General features: G+C 48.2%; 4 protein-coding genes and 1 long non-coding RNA gene across 7 annotated transcripts; 2 read left to right on the forward strand and 3 right to left on the reverse strand.

The window, feature by feature from the left end:
• Positions 1-9: 9 nt before the first annotated feature.
• Positions 10-2,801, reverse strand: LOC135341932 (WD repeat and FYVE domain-containing protein 1-like). The gene is made up of 12 exons (XM_064538620.1): positions 2,606-2,801; positions 2,414-2,481; positions 2,274-2,347; positions 2,168-2,222; positions 1,945-2,095; positions 1,735-1,847; positions 1,557-1,683; positions 1,147-1,249; positions 936-1,037; positions 407-537; positions 249-357; positions 10-200 (listed from the first exon to the last, which is right to left on the reverse strand). The coding sequence occupies exons 1-12, from the start codon at positions 2,731-2,733 to the stop codon at positions 168-170; spliced, it is 1,194 nt and encodes a 397-aa protein (XP_064394690.1). The 5' UTR covers positions 2,734-2,801; the 3' UTR covers positions 10-167.
• On the forward strand, positions 2,788-5,793 carry LOC135341897 (RNA-binding protein FXR1-like). The gene is made up of 15 exons (XM_064538580.1): positions 2,788-2,942; positions 3,001-3,059; positions 3,115-3,208; positions 3,259-3,330; positions 3,454-3,536; positions 3,592-3,657; positions 3,716-3,803; positions 3,983-4,093; positions 4,153-4,353; positions 4,399-4,477; positions 4,565-4,686; positions 4,737-4,972; positions 5,030-5,117; positions 5,170-5,325; positions 5,449-5,793. Exons 1-15 carry the CDS (start codon positions 2,895-2,897, stop codon positions 5,653-5,655), a joined length of 1,710 nt encoding a protein of 569 aa, XP_064394650.1. The 5' UTR covers positions 2,788-2,894; the 3' UTR covers positions 5,656-5,793.
• A 90-nt stretch (positions 5,794-5,883) lies between these two features.
• On the reverse strand, positions 5,884-7,061 carry LOC135341945 (uncharacterized). Its single transcript, XM_064538637.1, has one exon. The coding sequence runs from the start codon at positions 6,955-6,957 to the stop codon at positions 5,884-5,886; it is 1,074 nt and encodes a 357-aa protein (XP_064394707.1). The 5' UTR covers positions 6,958-7,061.
• On the forward strand, positions 7,025-18,976 carry LOC135341860 (hemicentin-1-like). Of its 2 annotated transcripts, none has more exons than XM_064538537.1 (24): positions 7,025-7,125; positions 7,175-7,324; positions 7,375-7,653; positions 7,707-7,795; positions 7,862-8,210; positions 8,263-8,568; positions 8,647-8,985; positions 9,177-9,293; positions 9,358-9,672; positions 10,665-11,108; positions 11,162-11,286; positions 12,995-13,142; positions 13,229-13,296; positions 13,349-13,419; positions 13,479-13,651; positions 14,309-14,550; positions 14,616-14,753; positions 14,823-14,917; positions 15,193-15,556; positions 15,627-15,684; positions 15,740-15,843; positions 15,893-16,005; positions 16,099-16,458; positions 18,081-18,976. In XM_064538537.1, the coding sequence occupies exons 1-24, from the start codon at positions 7,080-7,082 to the stop codon at positions 18,892-18,894; spliced, it is 5,307 nt and encodes a 1,768-aa protein (XP_064394607.1). In that variant the 5' UTR covers positions 7,025-7,079; the 3' UTR covers positions 18,895-18,976. The 2 variants fall into 2 exon arrangements, with proteins under 2 accessions (XP_064394607.1, XP_064394608.1); XM_064538538.1 differs by lacking the exon at positions 18,081-18,976 and adding an exon at positions 16,518-16,666.
• Positions 18,974-20,286, reverse strand: LOC135342010 (uncharacterized). 2 transcript variants are annotated; one of them, XR_010396724.1, is made up of 3 exons: positions 20,127-20,286; positions 19,491-19,949; positions 18,974-19,439 (listed from the first exon to the last, which is right to left on the reverse strand). It is a non-coding gene; the product is annotated as an uncharacterized LOC135342010 (long non-coding RNA). The 2 variants fall into 2 exon arrangements; XR_010396723.1 differs by having other exon boundaries at positions 18,974-19,949.
• Positions 20,287-20,309: the final 23 nt, after the last annotated feature.

Here is a 20,309-nt window from a genome sequence, read left to right on the forward strand (position 1 = left end):
CTTGTCAGATCAGGTCACACAACAACACATTGGATGGGTAAAGATCACCACTAAAACAATTCAATAACGGAAAAAATTGTTTAGTAGTTATAATTATATATAGCGGTTAACTAATACACTGCAACAAACACACACACACAAACAATTAATGATATTAATATCATATTTCAGTCTGCCAGCATTTGCCTAGCATCGTAGACCTGTAAGGTTGCTATGGTAACAGTGGTTGTCATGGTAATGATACTTACCCTGATGACCTTGTCTGTATCTGTGGTAACCATTAAGCCACGCCCCTCGTCCATCGCCATGTACAATATACTGAATGGTAGTGTCACAAAACTGGCCAATGGGTTGCGACTATTAAGAGAGAGGATATAATGTGCATGGCTGTCATGACAACACTCACTCGTCAGTGGAGACATCAGCATGACAGTCCTCACACATGCGTACTGGTATCTCAAATCCCATTGGTGGAAATGTTGACTCATGGTGTGAGCAAGTAGCACACACAGCACGTCCACATCGACGACAATGATGCTACACACCCACACACACACACAGAGGGGGTGAGTACTACACAAACACATAAGGGGAGGCACTAGGGGATGATGCTACACACAGAGGGGGGTGGGGTAGTCAGTACACACATAAGGGGAGGCACTAGGGGATGATGCTACACACAGAGGGGGGTGGGGTAGTCAGTACACACATAAGGGGAGGCACTAGGGGATGATGCTACACACAGAGGGGGGTGGGGTAGTCAGTACACACATAAGGGGAGGCACTAGGGGATGATGCTACACACAGAGGGGGGTGGGGTAGTCAGTACACACATAAGGGGAGGCACTAGGGGATGATGCTACACACAGAGGGGGGTGGGGTAGTCAGTACACACATAAGGGGAGGCACTAGGGGATGATGCTACACACACTCACTTGTCGTACACCCACTGTCTTCTGAGCCCACATTTCCTTGACGTTCCAGAAGAAAGGTACTCCACACTTTTCACAAGCACTGCCAGCCCCCCACTCTGCCGTCTACACACACACACACACACACACACACACACACACACACACAGAACAATGGCATAGCTGACAAGAATGTAGCTACATCAAAATAAAGAAGCTGGATAAGATGCTTTACCTCCTGTCTCTCAGAGTCCAGGTCCCAGAGGCCAACTACTTTGTCTTCAGAGGCTGACAATAGTTTATGAGTGTGTGAGAAGTAGAGTGCTCTGATCTTGCTCCTGTGAAGGGGGGGGCATGTGCGTATGTGAGTGTGTGTGTGTGTGGGGGGGGGGCATGTGCGTATGTGAGTGTGTGTGTGTGTGGGGGGGGGATGTGTGTATGTGTGTGTGTGTGTGTGTGGGGGGGGCATGTGTGAGTGTGTGTGTGTGTGGGGGGGCATGTGTGTATGTGTGTGTGTGTGTGGGGGGGGGCATGTGTGAGTGTGTGTGTGTGTGGGGGGGGCATGTGCGTATGTGAGTGTGTGTGTGTGTGGGGGGGGGGGCATGTGTGTATGTGAGTGTGTGTGTGGGGGGGGGCAGTATTTACTTGTGCCCTGTGAGTTCAAAGGCAGTTCCTTGTTGAGAGCCAATGTCCCAGACTACAATGATCTGATCAAACCCTCCAGAATAGAGGATCCTCTTCTCACTGTCATAACACAGACACCGCACACTACCTGTGAGGGGGTGGGGTTGGGGGTTACACACAGAGGGGTGGGGGGACTCACTCTGATGTCCCTTGAGAGTAGTGACAAAGCTGATACCAGTAGTGTCCAGTTTGAGCACATTAATCTGACCACTGTAGTCTGACACAAAGCCATAGTTATTCTTGGGGTCATACGTACACACAGTCAGTCAAGGATCACAACAATCAATGTTATTCAGTAGGTTACTCTAAACATAGTGAACTCTAGCTATGGATAATGAAGGGAGGATATTGTACAGCCAGACACCAAGCGTGGGCCTCAAAGCTTCCCAGTTTCCTGCCAGTCTTGGTGCAGTACCATTGGAAGGACTTGTCTCTGCTCACACTCAACAACCAATCCTGCTCATCTACACAATGGAGACCAGTCACCCGGCCAGCGTGGGCTACAAGGGGGCAGTAAGGTGAGGGGGTCATACAGGGATGGGGGGCAGTAAGGTGAGGGAGGAGGGGCTTACCAAGGTAGGTTCTCTTGGGGTCCAGTCGGTTGAGGTCCCTAGACAACTTGTACTCCTGCAACAATGTCAGTGAATACATACAAGTGTCACACAGTGTAAACATTACATGAATAGTTCCGTTTGAAAGACCCACAAAAAGCTTCATGGATGAGTGGTGATAGCAGAGGGAGCTGGCCGCAGCTATGTGAGGGTACATGAGGCACACACACACACACACACACACACACACACACAGGGCAGACTCACCTTGGTAGACCTGGCAGATGGTGGGCCAGTACTGACCACTGTCTCGCTTCACCCACACTCGCATTGTCCTATAGGGAGGGGGAGAGGGTGTGAGCACACACACTGGCTAGAGGGGGGAACACACCCACTAAGGGGCCGGAGGGGGGGGGGGGGGGGTGGCACACTGGCCCATGGCTAGCTAGACCAGCTTACTTGTCATCTGCCACACTGATGATGGCATCCTCCCCTGGGATGGGCACTGCTTGGTTGATGGTGTCAGTGTGCCCCTCTAGCTTACCCACCAAGCTAGGCTGCTTGCTCTTGGGTAGACTGGCAGCCATCGATGATCTTGATTATAGCTTTAAGTATCGCTTCGCTTCTTGGCTTCCATGTGAATGATCATATGATAGTGGCAAAAGCACATGACAGTAGAGTACTAATGGCCGGGGCAGACTGGATATCCCCCACAGCAGCGAGTTAAGTGGGCCTGCCGTTAGAAGTCATGGAGGTGGAGGTTGTGTTTCCTCAAGTGTGTGGAGCCTTCTATAAGGTGAGCAAACCAACTACATGTACTCGTGGTCATAGCCTTGTCCCCCCTCCTACTGCAGGCATTCCTACTAGAGGTGGATCTGTCCAACAGTAAGGCAAAGGTTGGATTCCCTAAAAAGTAAGATCTGAGTTGTCGTGTACACGGCCAGTGATGACTCTTCTCTTGTGTTTAGCTGGCGAGCTGTCTCGTGGACTGAGTTAGGACAGATACGCTGTCCGGACAGTGGCGATGGTGGCCGTACCTTGATTCCTGGATGCAAGGTGGAGGTATGTAGTGTACCCCCCCACATAGCCTGTGAGAACCCCCCACATTGCAGGCACTCCTGCCTCACCATGACAACGAGTACCCAGGCTGGTGGACTGGAGTCCTCATAAAGTCAAAGGGAGAGGTAAGTGGGCACACACACACCCACACACACACACACACACACACCCTCCACACACACACACACACACACACACACACACACCCTCCACACACACACACGCACACACACACACACACTGTACAGCTGAATGTGGTAGAGTTCCAGTCAGGTAGTGAGAAGTACCAGGACATTGTGGAACAAGAGAAACTGCGTCTACCCAACAACAGGTAAGTCCCGCCCCCTCCACACACAAACTGACTACATCCCTCCCCCTCCACACAGTCCACCATTATCCAAGATGGATCTCCTCACCAAGAGCTACGATGTCCCTCCCGAGCTACAAGACTAGTGAGTGGATGTCTCTATGTGTGTGGTGTGGGTGTTGACCACACCCCCTCTCTCTCAGTTGCAGTAGAACTGCTGTTCATGAGAACTTTCGTGCCAAAATCCGTGCTCTGTGTGTCATGTTCTGTGATGGCTCCCTCACTGTCCTCGTGAGTGCACTAGGGAGACGTGTGTGTAGTGTGAATCCACTGTTGCTAGGAGACACACTATTCATAGCCTAAGGAATATTCACTAGTTTCAGGAACTGATAATTTCCCTAATGTATTATTCCTGATAACACAATTGAAAGCTGCTTCATGCTTACATGCTTATAGTAATGTTCCTATAGACATGTGACGATGACTGCCTGGAGAGAGCGGATATCCTCATAGACATGCACCTCAAGGACCTCAACACTCAGAAGTCCCTATTAGCCAGGAATGATATGGTGGCTCATAAAGTAAGCAGCTCTCTGTCTCTCTAAGACTGTGCACACTTGTGTTCCTTGCTGTACAACAGATGTCCCAGTCGATGGTTCGGGAGAGGCGCTCTGAGGGAGGGGCCAGTTTAGTAGAGGTCATAAGGTTCATAGTGCCTCAGGATTTGGTGGGACTAGCTATTGGAAGAGAAGGCTCCAATGTGAATGAGGCGCGGAGGATCCAGGGGGTAATATCGATAGAGTACAATGATGATGACTCCATGTTTGAGATCAAGGGAGAGGTGAGTACACACTCATCATCCATTGTCATGCATGAGCTCTCACAGACTAAGGAAGCGGTCCTCAAGGCCAGGGATCAAATAGAGTACTCCAAGGATACTATGCTCATCCCCAGGGGACTGGCAGGTGGGCGTCTGTGTGTAGTGTGTATAGTGTGGGATGGTAGGTGGGCGTATATGTGTGTATAATGTGTACTGTGTGTGTTGTGTGCAGGCAAGGTGATTGGTCGCGGAGGTAACGTCATTACAGATATTTTAGAGAAGTCTCAAGTGAACAACGTGAAGGTGGTGGGAGATGAAGAAGCTCGCAAGAGAGATATTGATACTGGAGAGAGTGTAAGTGGGCGTGGCTAAGGATGAGTCTGATCATGTGGCTCTTATTGCAGGTGGCCTTTGATTTCATTGGACGCAGGAGATGTATAGATAATGCCAAGCTCATGATGGAGTATCATGTTGATCACCTCAAGGATGTGGAGAGTATCCTAGCAACACGGAGGGAGATGGGACCAGACGAGGACACACCCACTTATTACCCTCGTCCCAGTGATGATAGGCGTAGAGGGGGGCGTGGTGCACGTGGGAGAAGAGGTCGCGGGGGTCACAGACCAAACACTGACACTGCGTGAGTTCATCCCCCCTCTGTATTAGTGTAGTACCCTGTGTGTGTGTGTGTGTGCAGTGTTGATGAACGTGAACGTGGTGAGGATAGTCACATGTCTGACTCTAGTTCAAGTGTGGAAGATGTGGACACTGACAATGACAATAGAGTAAGTCTTGTCTGACCTCTAACCTCTGACACACTGTACCCCCCAATCACAGAAGAGCTCCTCTGAGGAAGAACCACCGCCCCCTGATCGTAGACGAACAAGGGGACCCCCCAGAGGGGGTGGACGTGGCAGAGGGCGTGGTGGCTACAGACGCTCTCGACAGGGAAGGGGTGGGGCCAGAGGAGGAGGACGACCTTCAGCACCTCAGGTACCAATATATGCAAACGCTATAGCCATTGTTTAGAATCCAGCTGTTCTTTGAGAGCCCGTAATTTAGCTCATGGTGTGCTTAGATACAAGGTTAGTGATTGGTTGACTGTTGTTTGCACAGAGTGAGTCCCAGGAGGCAGTAAAGGAGGAGAGCAATGATGGCGAGTCCCCCAAGCCTCAGCGACAGACTACACGTAGAGGTGGTGGAAGGGGGCGTGGTCAGCGTCACCAGGAACAGGAGGTTGCTACAGAAGCTCCTCCTCCCTCTGAGGATAAGACCCCCCCCCAGGAACCAGCGGACACTAGCCAACCCCCCAGGGAGTCTTAGTAACTGTCATTATGACACGCCTCTCTTACATGAGCTATCAACTTTCTAGTTATCGTTTTGTCATGTGATTGATCTGCTTTGCTATTTACATAATAATTATTGTGATTAATATTTAATAATAATTATTGTTTATAATTATTCTAATTAATTGCAAGTGCAGCGTATGAAAACACACAAAAAATAGTGATAATTATAATGTCGTGATTTTTATAATACGAATTCATTAGTTCAGACAGCTCCATAACGATTATTGTCAGAGTCCAGAAGAAGACTTTCATCATTAGAGGGCGTGATAACAACATATATAGCCCCTCCCCCTCCTCTGGGTACAGGGGTCTTACAGAGGGGACACAGGGAACTATGGCGACCCAACCATTCGTCAATACACACAGAATGAAAGCAATGCTGACAAGGCAGCCAGCGTAGGGACTCTCCCCTAGTGAAGTCCTCCACACATATCACACATGTGTCAGTCTTACTCTCCTCAGGAACATATGGGCGAATGGGCAGTCGTTGTGTTTCAGTCTCACCCAGCGGGATCTGGGTGCGAAGGTCAACATGCAGGTCCTGTAATTGTCTGAGAATGCTCTCAATCAGTTCTTGTCGAGCGTTTCTATCTCTTCTCTGAATCTGCTCAAAGTTACGTTGTCTGTCTCTATATTCTCTGAACTGGACCTCCTCTCGTCGTTCAGACCTCCGACTCTTGCAGTGGTAACACCCACAACATCCCACACAACAACACATACAGCACACAGCAAATGAGAACACCACCACAAACACAGATAGCCCCAGCGATGCCGCCACCTCCACACTCACTCCAGGGTGCTCTGGAAATATTGTATATGAAGCGTTCTCTTTGAGTAGAAGAGCGTACCATTCTGTAACCAAGACGACAGGGAAACCATTGTCACTGACATTCCTAGAGATAGTACACACAGTGTCGTTGGTGTTGCCGTAAGCAATGGCTAGCCTATAACCAGCGGCTTGTACATTGACCACCATCTCTCCAGGGCAAGCAGGGTAGTCAGACACCAGGGCAAACCAGGAGCCATTGAGACCAGCGGGCAGGGGTGGGATGAAGGCACAACCATTGTTGGGAACAGGAATGTGAATATAGCCACTCATCATGTCATTAAGGTTCAAGTATCTCTGACTGAAGATTGTGTCGTCCTTATATTGCAGCTCATCAGACAACTGGTCCTGGGTGCTGCTGTTATAGACACTCACATACAGTTGGGCATCTGCACACAACAGGCACAGCCCCACCATCACAGCACACACGAGTACACTTCTTTCGGCCATTTGATACTATACTGCTGAATCAGCAGGCCCAGCTGGGCGAGGTCAATAGGTGGCTGTTGAAAGGGGGTGGGGCTCGTTCTGCAAGATTTAATCTCTGAACTAGAAATCAACCACTGACCACAATGTCCAGATCATTGTGGCTGCTCCTGTCTCTCTGTGGCCTCACAGGTAATTATCACAATATATAGTTAGTGTACTGAGCTCTCTGTCTCTGCAGCTGCTGAGTATGTGTGCTACAGAGATGACACCTGCTCAGTGGAGGATCCTAGACCAGTGTTTAGCCTGGCTGACAGTCTGGAGCAGTGCTGCAGCATGCCCAACATTGCTGGAGGAAGACCTCATGAGTTAACCAACTGCACTTCTTGTGGTAGGGCCTTTGCAGTACCACCATGCATGATGGTGACCTCCCCCATGCAGGTCCCGTCCTTGCAAGAGCAGTGGGTCCAGTCAACGTGATACTCACACCTCCCCACACACTGGTACTGGAGGTGGAGGCCAGAGCCTTTGCAGCCATCACATGGCTTATCAATGGTACTGCTATGCATGCCTTTCCCCGACTCTCTCTAGAGATGTTCTCCAAGCGTCTGTTGTTAGTCAACACTACCTCAGAGGATGGTGGTGTCTATGAGGCTGATGTCTACCCCATTGGAGGAGGTCCACCATTGGTGGTCCAGTTTACTGTACTCCTTCCCCCCAGTGAGTACACCATTACACTGTACTGAGATTGCACCATATTTCCCACACTCTAGCTCCTACAGTGACTGCATGGCCTCCGATCATAGAGCTAAACACTTACCAACCTGACACTACCATCACTTTCATGTGTGAAGGAACACAGGTATATATATATATACAGTCTAATAATTATGTTTCACTGTCAACACTTCGCTCCATGCTAATGCAGATGCTAACCTGGACCAACAGTTTGATTCCAGGCTTGCTGAATGATTACTGTGAGAGTGATCCAGTGGATGGAGAGGCCCCCCTGGAAACCACCACGCTCCAGCCTAGTACCACTGACATGTTGGGAGAGGCCCCACTCTTCACCCAGTCACCTCCTAGCTCTGGTAGGAGGAGGAGAAGGAACTTCAACACACTCCCCTCCACTCATTGCAGTGTGTTCAGCTCAGAGCCAGTCAACGGCACTCTGCTCTCCATGCTCGTCATCAATGGAGAGCTGTTAGAACAATCACTATATTTCACTTGTCATGGGAATGAAAGTGGTAGCTCTTCAGTTCAACTACTAGTTACAAGTGAGTCAGTTGTTGTGTGTGCGTGTGATTACCCCCCCCCCCCCCCCTTCAGATGAGCCATACTTCACTACAAGGCCACGATCTCTTTGTCCCATTGTATCTCAGGACCTGGTGTTAGTGTGTGGGGCTAGAGCAGACTCTCCTCCCACTCTCCTCTGGTTAAGGAGGGTGGGAAATGAGACCACACCCATATCTCCCTCCCTACGCCTCAACGTAACTATGGATACTGTGAGTACCACGGCAACAGAGTCGACGCTGAGAGTGGAGGGTGTGGCTACGACAGATGGTGGGGAGTATATCTGTCAAGTCAGCAGTAATGGTTCTACCAGTGAGACAGCAACACTGGTGACTGTGAGAGGTGAATAGCATTATCACCTCATTACCCAGTCCATGAATACAGAGCTGTGCATTACTGAACACACACACCTCTGTGCAGTGCCTGCCAACATCTCAGAGGGTCCAGTAGACACAGAGTTCCCTGTGGGGTCAGTAGCTTGGTTAGTGTGTTATGCGACTGGTGTACCCCTCCCTCTGCTCACTTGGTCTCTTGTGAAGGAGAATGGATCTCAGCAACTCCTAGATGATCTCTCACTCACCAACAAATACACCATCACGACTATACAGGACACAGAGGGCAACGTTGCCAGTAGCAACCTGACCTTCCCACACTTTCAGCCCTCTGATATTGGCCGATATGCTTGCAACGCTATGAATGGAGTTACCCTCCCCCAAGGGTACACTCAATACCAGCAAGCTTACCTTGACTTACAACCAGGTGCATGTCATGTATACTATCTTGCCCGCCATGCAGTCCTTAATTCTAGCTCCCTATGTATACCCAGGAACACCAGCTGTGTTTTGTATATCTACCTGTTGTATGAATATTTATATCCCAATAATTTATGGTGTTCAGACAGCAGTATTCCTATTCATGCATATACCTATCTCTACCCTGCATGTGTGCAGTTGAGTGCAGCGCTGATGAGGTGCTGTGCTCTAGTCGTGTTGAGTGTGTACTCTTCACTCTGACCTGTGACCTTACAGCGGACTGCTCTGATGGCAGTGATGAAGACTGCACTACATGTATGCTAGCACGTCATGACCGTTTGACCTCTGTTCATTGAGTGCATGCATGTATTCCTTACAGTTGCAGCGTCCATCATAAGAGCACCAGAGGATACCATGGTTACAGCATATAGTAACACCTCACTCAACTGTCAGAGCTTTGGTGAGGGTACTAACATCACGTGGTCCTTCAATGGTCGTCCCCTTGTGTTGAATGAGATGACACTGATACAAGAGAGCTATGATCCTGATACTAGCATCACCAGCAGCTACCTCACATTAATCAGTCCTTCTCTGGAGGAGGCTGGTGTCTATCACTGCACTGTCAGCAATGGTGTCCCTATCACTAGCCCAAGAACACTCCATACTGCCAACGCTTCCCTCCTGATTCTGCCCAGTAAGTACACACACACACACGCACGCACACACACACACACACACACACACACACACACCACACACACACACACACACTATTATATGCGAATGCATGACATTCCAACACCATATAAACAGACCACCCATGCATGTCAATAAATGTTATTCATGTTGTGTTGAAACTTGAAGTCCAACCAACCAGCCCATCAGTAAAGTCAACATAAGCGTTGTTCATTTGGTTGCTCTTCAATGTTGTCAGTAATATAACTCATCAACCAACCACAGTGGCGTAGCCAGGATTTTGGGAACGGCAGGGCTCGATCAAATTGGTTGAGCATAAGCGCTGAATTTCAGTCTAAAAATAAGGTCATCACTTTTCCTCAGCAATCAGCATGCGCATCAGATGGTCCTGCCCACATTTCAATTACATGACATCATTCTAGTAACTATGCATGCAGTACTGCAGAATAGATAGACAGATCACAGTGCGGATTCAAGCTGAGTTGGAGTTGATGGAGCACAAAAGGGGGGGGGCTCTAGCCCCGTCAGCCCCCCTCTGCCTACACCACTGAACCAACCAACCTGAATGCATTTGTAGCTCTTTCATAGCTCGCTCAAATCGAAAAAGCATGCATGGGCTTAGCTAATACATGTATAGTTGACTGTGCACACACTCATCACTCATCACACCTACACCACACACACACACGCTTAGCTAATACATGTATAGTTGACTATGCACACACTCATCACTCATCACACCTACACCACACACACACACGCTTAGCTAATACATGTATAGTTGACTGTGCACACACTCATCACTCATCACACCTACACCACACACACACACGCTTAGCTATTACATGTATAGTTGACTTGTGATTGCAAGACATATCAATAGTACAGTAGATAGGACCTGTGCACACACTCATCACACCTACACCACACACACGCCCCCATGCACACACTCATCACACCTACACCACACACACGCCCCCATGCACACAGTTGCCCCCAGTATTGAGATCAGGCCGGCCACCGAGGCTCCAGTAGTTGAGAGGGACACACTTTATCTTGAGTGCCATGCTAGAGCTAGTCCATCCCCGCTCATTAGCTGGCTCAGGAATGGCCGCCCACTCACACTCTCCACATCGCTGGATTACAAGGTCAGGATATGGTACACAACACTGACGAGTGGGCGGGCACTCAGTGTGCTGACTGTGCAACAATTGGTGCCTGGCAACGATGACGGGAACTATACGTGTCGTCTTGACAACACAGTTGACCCGGCAACCAATATCTCGCTGACTGCTAGTGTGAGTGTGAGTATTTCCATCAATGACAACTGTCCAGCAATGTTTTGTCTCAATGATGGGACCTGCCTGGATCTGGTGAATGGGTTCGTGTGTTTGTGTGTGCCTGCCTTTGAAGGTACTGACTGCAGTATACCTGGTAAGTCCCGCCCACCACACACACCACACACCACCCACACACTCTACATGCAGTGGAAGATGTGGTGAGTCCTGAGATAGTACAGTCTCCTCGAGGCAGTCGTGTGGAGATACTGAGTTCAGTGGACTTGTTCTGTGATGCTGAAGGATCTCCCCAGCCCACCTTCTCTTGGCAACAGGTAAGGATGCCCCCATCCTAACTAACGACAATCCGAATACTAGGTTATTAAAAAGATATTCAGCTACAACACCACCTCCGACTGTTTAATCATTGGACTCTTTCAGCTGCCATAACTTGAATTCTGTGAATCCAATTTCAATGATTTTTTGATTTTCTGAAAGCTTAGAAAGAGACCTTTCAAATGACGTCATCAAAGTTCATAATTGAGAGATAAAATATTTGCCAATTTGGTGATACCATGGATTAGCCCATGGTTCGAGGCCGAAAAATGTCAAATTTAGGCTCTGAAGAAGTTTTAGATTGAAACGCATCATTTGAAAGGTCTCTTTCTAAGCTTTCAGAAAATTAGAATATTTTTGACATTGGATGAACGGTACTCAAGTTAATGGCTGTTGAAAAATGTTCCCTCTCCACAATTTAATCAATGGTTCGGGGACTCTTTCAGCTGCTATAACTTGAATTCTGTGGATCCAATGTCAAAAATTTTATGACTTTCTGAAAGCTCAGAAAAAGACCTTTCAAATGGTGTCATCAAACTTCATATTTGAGAGATAAAAGTATTTGCCAATTTGGCGATACCATGGATTATATAGCCCATGGTCCGAGGCCGAAAAATATCAAATTTAGGAAGTTTTGGATTGAAACACATCATTTGAAAGGTCTCTTTCTAAGCTTTCAGAAAATTAGAATATTTTTGACATTGGATGAACGGTACTCAAGTTAATGGCTGTTGAAAGATGTTCCCCCTCCACAATTTAATCAATGGTTCGGGGACTCTTTCAGCTGCTATAGCTTGAATTCTGTGGATCCAATGTCAAAAATTTTACGATTTTCTGAAAGCTCAGAAAAAGACCTTTCAAATGGTGTCATCAAACTTCGTATTTGAGAGATAAAAGTATTTGCCAATTTGGCGATACCATGGATTATAGCCCATGGTCCGAGGCCGAAAAATGTCAAATTTAGGCTCCGAAGAAGTTTTGGATTGAAACACATCATTTGAAAGGTCTCTTTCTAAGCTTTCAGAAAATTAGAATATTTTTGACATTGGATGAACGGTACTCAAGTTAATGGCTGTTGAAAGATGTTCCCCCGAGGCCGAAAAATTACAAATTATGGTCCCAACGAAACACATCATTTGAAACGTCTCTTTCTACGCTTTTTAGAGGGTTAGGGAATCATAAAATTTTTTAGAATTATTAGATCAACGGTACTAAAGTTAATGGCTGTTGAAATAATTATGTTCAACTCCCGTAATCTCAAAATAGTACAATCTTTCAGCTGCCATAACTTGAATTCCGTGGATCCAATTTCAATGATTTTTTGACTTTCTGAAAACTTAGAAAGAGTCCTTTCAAATGGTACCATCAAAGTTCATACAAAAGTGAGGCCCCACCATGGATAATAATAGCCCATGGTCCAAGGCCGAAAAATGACAAATTATGGTCCCAACGAAATTTTGGATTGAAATACATCATTTGAAGCGTCTCTTTCTAAGCTTTCAGAAAGTTATAACATTTTTGACATTGGATCAACGATACTAAAGTTAATGGCTGCATGTTGACCGTAATCTCAGATCTTCGTAGTTCGGGGACTTTTTCAGCTGCCATAACTTAAATTCTGTCTATCCAATTTCAACGATTTTCTGACACTGTATTCCCTCCTCCAATAACGACCCCCACACTGTTTACCCATGACCCCCCACATAGGATGGAGTGTCTGTGGGGGGTACTGGACCACTGGGGGTATTGAGACTGACTGAAGTGAGACCAGAGGACAGAGGATTCTACACTTGCACAGCACACAACATTCATGGGACCAGTCGAGAGTCCGCTGCTGGTCTCATCACAATCAGAGGTAAGGGTGTGTGTGTGTGGGTGTTGACGTGTGCTGTGTGCTGTGTGTGTGTGGATGGTGGTTGATAATGATGTGCTGCCTTGTAGGTGTCTACCAGTACCTGATGAATGTGTCTGACTGTAGCACAGATAGTCTGGATGACACCATTGCGCTGGTGAGCCACACCTCACACATTAGCTATAGCCTACCCTCCTATTCCTGCACAGATGACCATCTCTCTAGTGGGCAAAGCTCTCACTCTCATCAACAACGCCACCCTCTACTCTGTCACTGCACGGTTTGTATATACACACACTCTACACTGCCACTGATGCATGTATAACTGTGATTCTGTAGCCCTCTTCTGATTGGACCACCTCCATCCAACCAAGTCCTGGTTACGATAGTGACAGGTAGCAACTACGAGCCGATTGGTCGGACCACCGCTGACCTACAGACAGCACTCCTCCATGAGCTGTCTAGTATCACTATCTCTCATGCCTGCAACTTCACACACATCATCAGATATGGTTAGTAGCTGTAGCTCTCTTTGATGCTCGATAACTAGTTAAGAATGTCCAATTACAAATATTAATTCAAAGCCCTATCAGTGTTTAGCGATTATTTTCTGGCCAAAATATTCTCGGTTTTCATCATGGGCTAAGCCCACACTTTTTCAGACAATTTAAGCCCAAAATAATTAAATCATCAATGTAAACACACCGGGCCATAATTATTGTATATAGTACCTAATTTATCAGGCACTTCTGATTACCCTGGACACTCTTTTGGGCAATTTTCGTTGTTCTAATACATCGGACACTCCAGTGCTTTAATAATTATTACTAAATATTCGGACAATACCTTGAGTTACATTCATAGACGGCAAGTAAGACTTAGAGTGCTGCAGTTAGATAGCTTTGAGTAGCTAGTTTTAGATAGCTAGTGCAACTATTCAGTCGCACACTGTTCTATTAAACTTAGCTAGCTCGCATGCAGCTGCTTGCTTGTTCTAATTATTCCAGACACTTCGCATGCTCTATAAAAATCTGTTTCAATTATACCTGGACAATTTCCAATTTTTTGCTGTCTGATAAATTAGTATTATACGGTACTCTCATAATTACTGAAATCGGATGTTCGCAACAAGTTATGGCCTCTCAAAGACTTGCTATTCCCTCCCTCAGATGGTTGCCCAGTGGATAGGTACAGCTTCAGTAGTACCGGGGTATTGTGGGCGGAGTCAGACATAAACCCCACCCCCATTGTCCAGCAGTGTCCGTGTGGTACTCTCAACACAACTATAGAAGAGGAGCGTATGTTGAGTCGTGTGTGTGGGGGCACGTTCAGACTGGGGGGAGAGTGGGCGGAGGTGGAGGATATATGTGGATACTCACACATCACACACGGACTCTGTGACATCACCAATGTATGTACTCATACCCTTATACCCCATACCCCATACCCCATACCCGTGTACTCACTCTCTCCCAGTTTCAAGTGGTGGAGCAGTTTAGTAAAGTGGAGACTGCTACACAAGAGATAGCATTGTTTGATGCGTTTGACTTGTCTATAGCATCTGTGATCCTGACCCTCCTGGCCAGCTCATCTCAGGCAATCAACAGCAGAGCAGTGAGTTAGAGCTATAGCTAGTACACCATGACAACTCTATAACTATACTGTATCTGTACGTGTGTACAGCACCAGGAGAGCTTTGCTCAGACTTACAGCAATATTTTGCTAGCCAACAAAGATGAGATCACTAAGAGCCAGCAAATATTCAAGTCTACTTCTGAGTAAGCGTGTGTACCTATATAGCTACAAGGGCGTAGGCAAAAGTGGCCGGGCCATGGCGGCTGGGGGATAGCTACAAGGGCGTAGGCAATAGGGGCCGGGCCATGGCGGCTGGGGGATAGCTACAAGGGCGTAGGCAATAGGGGCCGGGCCATGGCGGCTGGGGGATAGCTACAAGGGCGTAGGCAATAGGGGCCGGGCCATGGCGGCTCAAGTCCCCCAGTTCCACCTGTTGTGTACGCCGGCCCCTGAGCTATAGCTACATGTATGTATGCAGGTTGTTGGAGAGTCTGGAGGTGTTTGTGTTAGGACTGGCTGTGGAGAATGGATCAATGACCTCTCTCAACACAGAGCTGGTTCAGATACAAGTGGAGGCTGTAGGAGGTAGTGGTGGGGGGTCTTACACACCTCAGCTTAATATCAGTGACATCCTTGTGGGGGGTAACATCACCCTACCCCCTGCATTGCTCTCGGAGGGACTACGCGTGGCTAATTTGGTACTACTGAGAGACACACTGTTTGTATATGATGAGGCTAGTCTGAATGAACTGACTCTGGGAAACTTGTTTATTTCTGCCGCACTTCTCGAGAGAGTGGAAGATCTGAGTCAGCCTGTCATTATAGAATTCTACCAGTCAGAGGTGTGTGTGGGCGTGTGTGTGTGTGTGTGTGTGTGTGTGTGTGTGCATTGTGTGACCTGTCTCCTAACAGATGCCTGGCAACGAGACTACCAATGCTACATGTTTGTTCTGGGACCTCACAGCTAAAGGTGTGTGTGTGTGTGTGTGTGTGTGTGTGCACTATAATCACTAGTGTTCTTGTAGACGGAGCTGGTGATTGGTCCAGTGATGGCTGTAGACTAGTAGACATACAAGAGGAGAGAGTGACATGTGAATGTAACCACCTCACTCACTTTGGAGTACTGCTGGTACCTACCTCTCTCTCTGTCCATACATGTCCTTATAAGCATTACACAGGCTATTAGTCCAGTCACAGTACCCAACCTTCCCCTGGAGATCATCTCTTATATTGGTATAGGCCTCTCCCTGGTGTGTATTGCAGTGATCCTCATCACCTACCTCTGTTCTAGGTACACACACACACACACACACACACACACACACACACACACACACACACACACACACACACACACACACACACACACACGCACACTCTATAGGAAATTACGGAAGAATGTGACAGGAAAGCTGGTCATGAACATGTGTATACCATTGGGGCTGTTCTATGTGTGGTTTCTGGTGGCCATTCACGGCCGCTACTACACTTCATTTGAATGGTTCTGTTTCGTGACCTCGTCTCTAGTGCAGTACTTCCTGCTAGTGTATCTGTCCTGGACCACGGTGGAGGCACTGCACATATACCTCCAGCTTGTCAAGGTGTTTGGTAGTGATATACCACACTACATGCTCAAGTCTGCCCTGTTTGCTTGGGGTGTTCCAGCTATCATCACTGCACTCTGCACTGCACTAGGCATACACTACAGCCTCTGGGCCATCTATGATGAGAACACACTCTTCATGTGAGCTAGTTGCATGATTACTATATATATAGTGTGGCACACCCTCTCTCTCTGTACAGATGTTATCCCAGTAGCTGGCCGCTCTGCTATAGTGTGCATGCATGAGCCCCCACCCTCTCTCTCTGTACAGATGTTATCCCAGTAGCTGGCCGCTCTGCTATGGTGTGCATGCATGAGCCCCCACCCTCTCTCTCTGTACAGGTGTTATCCCAGTAGCTGGCCGCTCTGCTATGGTGTGCATGCATGAGCCCCCACCCTCTCTCTCTGTACAGGTGTTATCCCAGTAGCTGGCCGCTCTGCTATGGTGTGCATGCATGAGCCCCCACCCTCTCTCTCTGTACAGGTGTTATCCCAGTAGCTGGCCGCTCTGCTATGGTGTGCATGCATGAGCCCCCACCCTCTCTCTCTGTACAGGTGTTATCCCAGTAGCTGGCCGCTCTGCTATGGTGTGCATGCATGAGCCCCCACCCTCTCTCTCTGTACAGGTGTTATCCCAGTAGCTGGCCGCTCTGCTATGGTGTGCATGCATGAGCCCCCACCCTCTCTCTCTGTACAGGTGTTATCCCAGTAGCTGGCCGCTCTGCTATGGTGTGCATGCATGAGCCCCCACCCTCTCTCTCTGTACAGGTGTTATCCCAGTAGCTGGCCGCTCTGCTATGGTGTGCATGCATGAGCCCCCCACCCTCTCTCTCTGTACAGATGTTATCCCAGTAGCTGGCCGCTCTGCTATGGTGTGCATGCATGAGCCCCCACCCTCTCTCTCTGTACAGATGTTATCCCAGTAGCTGGCCGCTCTCCTATGGTGTGCATGCATGAGCCCCCACCCTCTCTCTCTGTACAGATGTTATCCCAGTAGCTGGCCGCTCTGCTATGGTGTGCATGCATGAGCCCCCACCCTCTCTCTCTGTACACATGTTATCCCAGTAGCTGGCCGCTCTGCTATGGTGTGCATGCATGAGCCCCCACCCTCTCTCTCTGTACACATGTTATCCCAGTAGCTGGCCGCTCTGCTATGGTGTGCATGCATGAGCCCCCACCCTCTCTCTCTGTACAGATGTTATCCCAGTAGCTGGCCGCTCTGCTATGGTGTGCATGCATGAGCCCCCACCCTCTCTCTCTGTACAGATGTTATCCCAGTAGCTGGCCGCTCTGCTATGGTGTGCATGCATGAGCCCCCACCCTCTCTCTCTGTACAGATGTTATCCCAGTAGCTGGCCGCTCTGCTATGGTGTGCATGCATGAGCCCCCACCCTCTCTCTCTGTACAGATGTTATCCCAGTAGCTGGCCGCTCTGCTATGGTGTGCATGCATGAGCCCCCACCCTCTCTCTCTGTACAGATGTTATCCCAGTAGCTGGCCGCTCTGCTATAGTGTACATGCATGAGCCCCCACCCTCTCTCTCTGTACAGATGTTATCCCAGTAGCTGGCCGCTCTGCTATAGTGTGCATGCATGAGCCCCCACCCTCTCTCTCTGTACAGATGTTATCTCAGTAGCTGGCCGCTCTGCTATGGTGTGCATGCATGAGCCCCCACCCTCTCTCTCTGTACAGATGTTATCCCAGTAGCTGGCCGCTCTGCTATAGTGTGCATGCATGAGCCCCCACCCTCTCTCTCTGTACAGATGTTATCCCAGTAGCTGGCCGCTCTACTTTGGAGTCATTGCTCCATTTGCTCTCACCTTTCTCTTCAATATCACCTTGTTCCTTGTTGTCATGGTTTCCCTTATAAAACGCTTTTATCGGAAAAGAAAGATGAACTATTCGGAACCCAATCAAATGAAGGAGCTACGGAATCTCATTGTGATTGGTACAAGTCTCTCTGTGTTGTTTGGGTTGGGTTGGGTGTTTGGTTTGCTGGCTCAGATCCCACAACCTCTCCTCTCATCTATTGCTCAGTACATCTTTAGTGTGTGTGTTGGGTTTCAAGGAACGCTCATATTTGTCCTGCATGGCCTAAGATCTGCTGATGTTCGTCGTGTGTGGAAACAATGCTTCTACAAGATCATATGCTGTGTACCCACTCCGCCAGGTCTCCTCACTAACTACACTAGCTCACAACTTCCCTCCCCATTGAGGAAGACTGCACCCATAACAGTGGTTAGCCAGCCTACTCCTCCTGAAATCTCACTGGGGGCTAGTAGACACTCTGAGAACCCAGTCTACCAGTCCACCGAGACACTGGAAACCACACCCTACCACCGTGCTACCCACGCACTGGACACACTCGACATGGCCCACCTTGCTACACATGACAAGATGGCACTATTACAAGAGCAAGAGAGCGAGTGGCAGTCGCTAGAGGTCAACTTTGTTGGAGAAGGTGATTCGAGCAACGATGATGAGCCGTATTTCAGAGACCTCAATCAAGTTCCCTTCAGTGAAGGACAACTAGGCACTGCCATTGCAGGAGGAGACCAAGAGACTACTACACTATAGACACATCTAGCCTATTAGAGTTATCCCCTACCCCCACCCCTTTGTAGTTTGACTCATTTTACATGTTATTACAGAAATGTTACTTGACCACAACAATAGTTATAAAATAAAAATCAATATGCGTGGGAGTACCACTGCATTGCGTGGGTGGGTGCACGGTGTGGAGGGCATGAACAAATGAGGATACAGCACAACGTAACGATAATAAGAGGTTTAGGTTCAACTGTGACCCTACTATTTTCAGTCCCTGTTAATAATTGTGTTTGAAGCCATTGAGAGAGGCAACTGTACTAGCTCTCCAGGGTCCTCCACTGTACTAGCTCTCCAAGGTCCTCCACTGTACTAGCTTTCCAGTGTCCTCCACTGTACTAGCTCTCCAGGGTCCTCCACTGTACTAGCTCTCCAGCTCCACTGTACTAGCTCTCCAGCTCCACTGTACTAGCTCTCCAGCTCCACTGTACTAGCTCTCCAGGGTCCTCCACTGTCACCAGTAGTACAGGGATTAGAGCTTTGCCCAGCAGCGAGTTGGCCATCAACAGTTGGTTCTGAAGTGAACACAGCATTATAATGGTACACCATGCACCTGAGTCACTGACAGAGGCTATTGGTCCATCCACTTCAGCCTGTATGGACAATATTACAGACCCACTTATCACACCTGTACACCAGGAGCCATGAAGACGTCCAATGAGTCGTCCCCGTCCTCCAGTGTCAGGTAACTCATCCATCATCTGTTGATGCAACTGTAGTTTGGCAAGCTGCTTTTGGGAGGTCATAACTGCACTAAAAAGCAATTAATATCAAAACTAAGAGATGCATTCTATAGCTTTAGACAAGGCCTATCACATGACATGCTCAGATCACAGTTCTGGTTGGGGAAAGAGTCACACTCTGCACGCGGCAGTACTCACTATTTCTTAATTGTGTTCCTTTATCTGTAGTGCAAGACGTCCAATGGGTCGTCCGCAAACTCCACAGTGTCACCTTGTAACTCCTCCATCATCTGTTGTCGTAGCAACTGGTCACTGACTCCGCCCTTCCCGTGGTCTCCATCACTGTACGCAATGAAGTAACGGGTCAACAAATGTGTAGCAATGGATGCATTTGTCACAGAGGCTGTATAGTTTGATCACTAGTAATGATATCTATTAGCAGATATTGAATTCCAGTCATCTAAAGCAGCCTATACACTATACTAGGTGGTCCACTTTTGATTATGACTAGCCACTCACTTGTACTCGCTGCGATGCTCTTTGTCTCATGATCCATTGCTGCTGGCCTTTTGGGTGAGTATCCACCTGATATCCAGCCTTGTGGAAGCTCCTAGAGGGAAGGACAAGTGAACGCTTTTCCTCACCAGCCGTCTCCATCTTGTGTGTAAGCGTGTCTGGAAAAGGGTCATCAATAATATTGAT

The sequence above is a fragment of the Halichondria panicea genome, chromosome 9 (genome assembly GCF_963675165.1).
Source record: "Halichondria panicea chromosome 9, odHalPani1.1, whole genome shotgun sequence".
Taxonomy (NCBI): domain Eukaryota; kingdom Metazoa; phylum Porifera; class Demospongiae; order Suberitida; family Halichondriidae; genus Halichondria; species Halichondria panicea.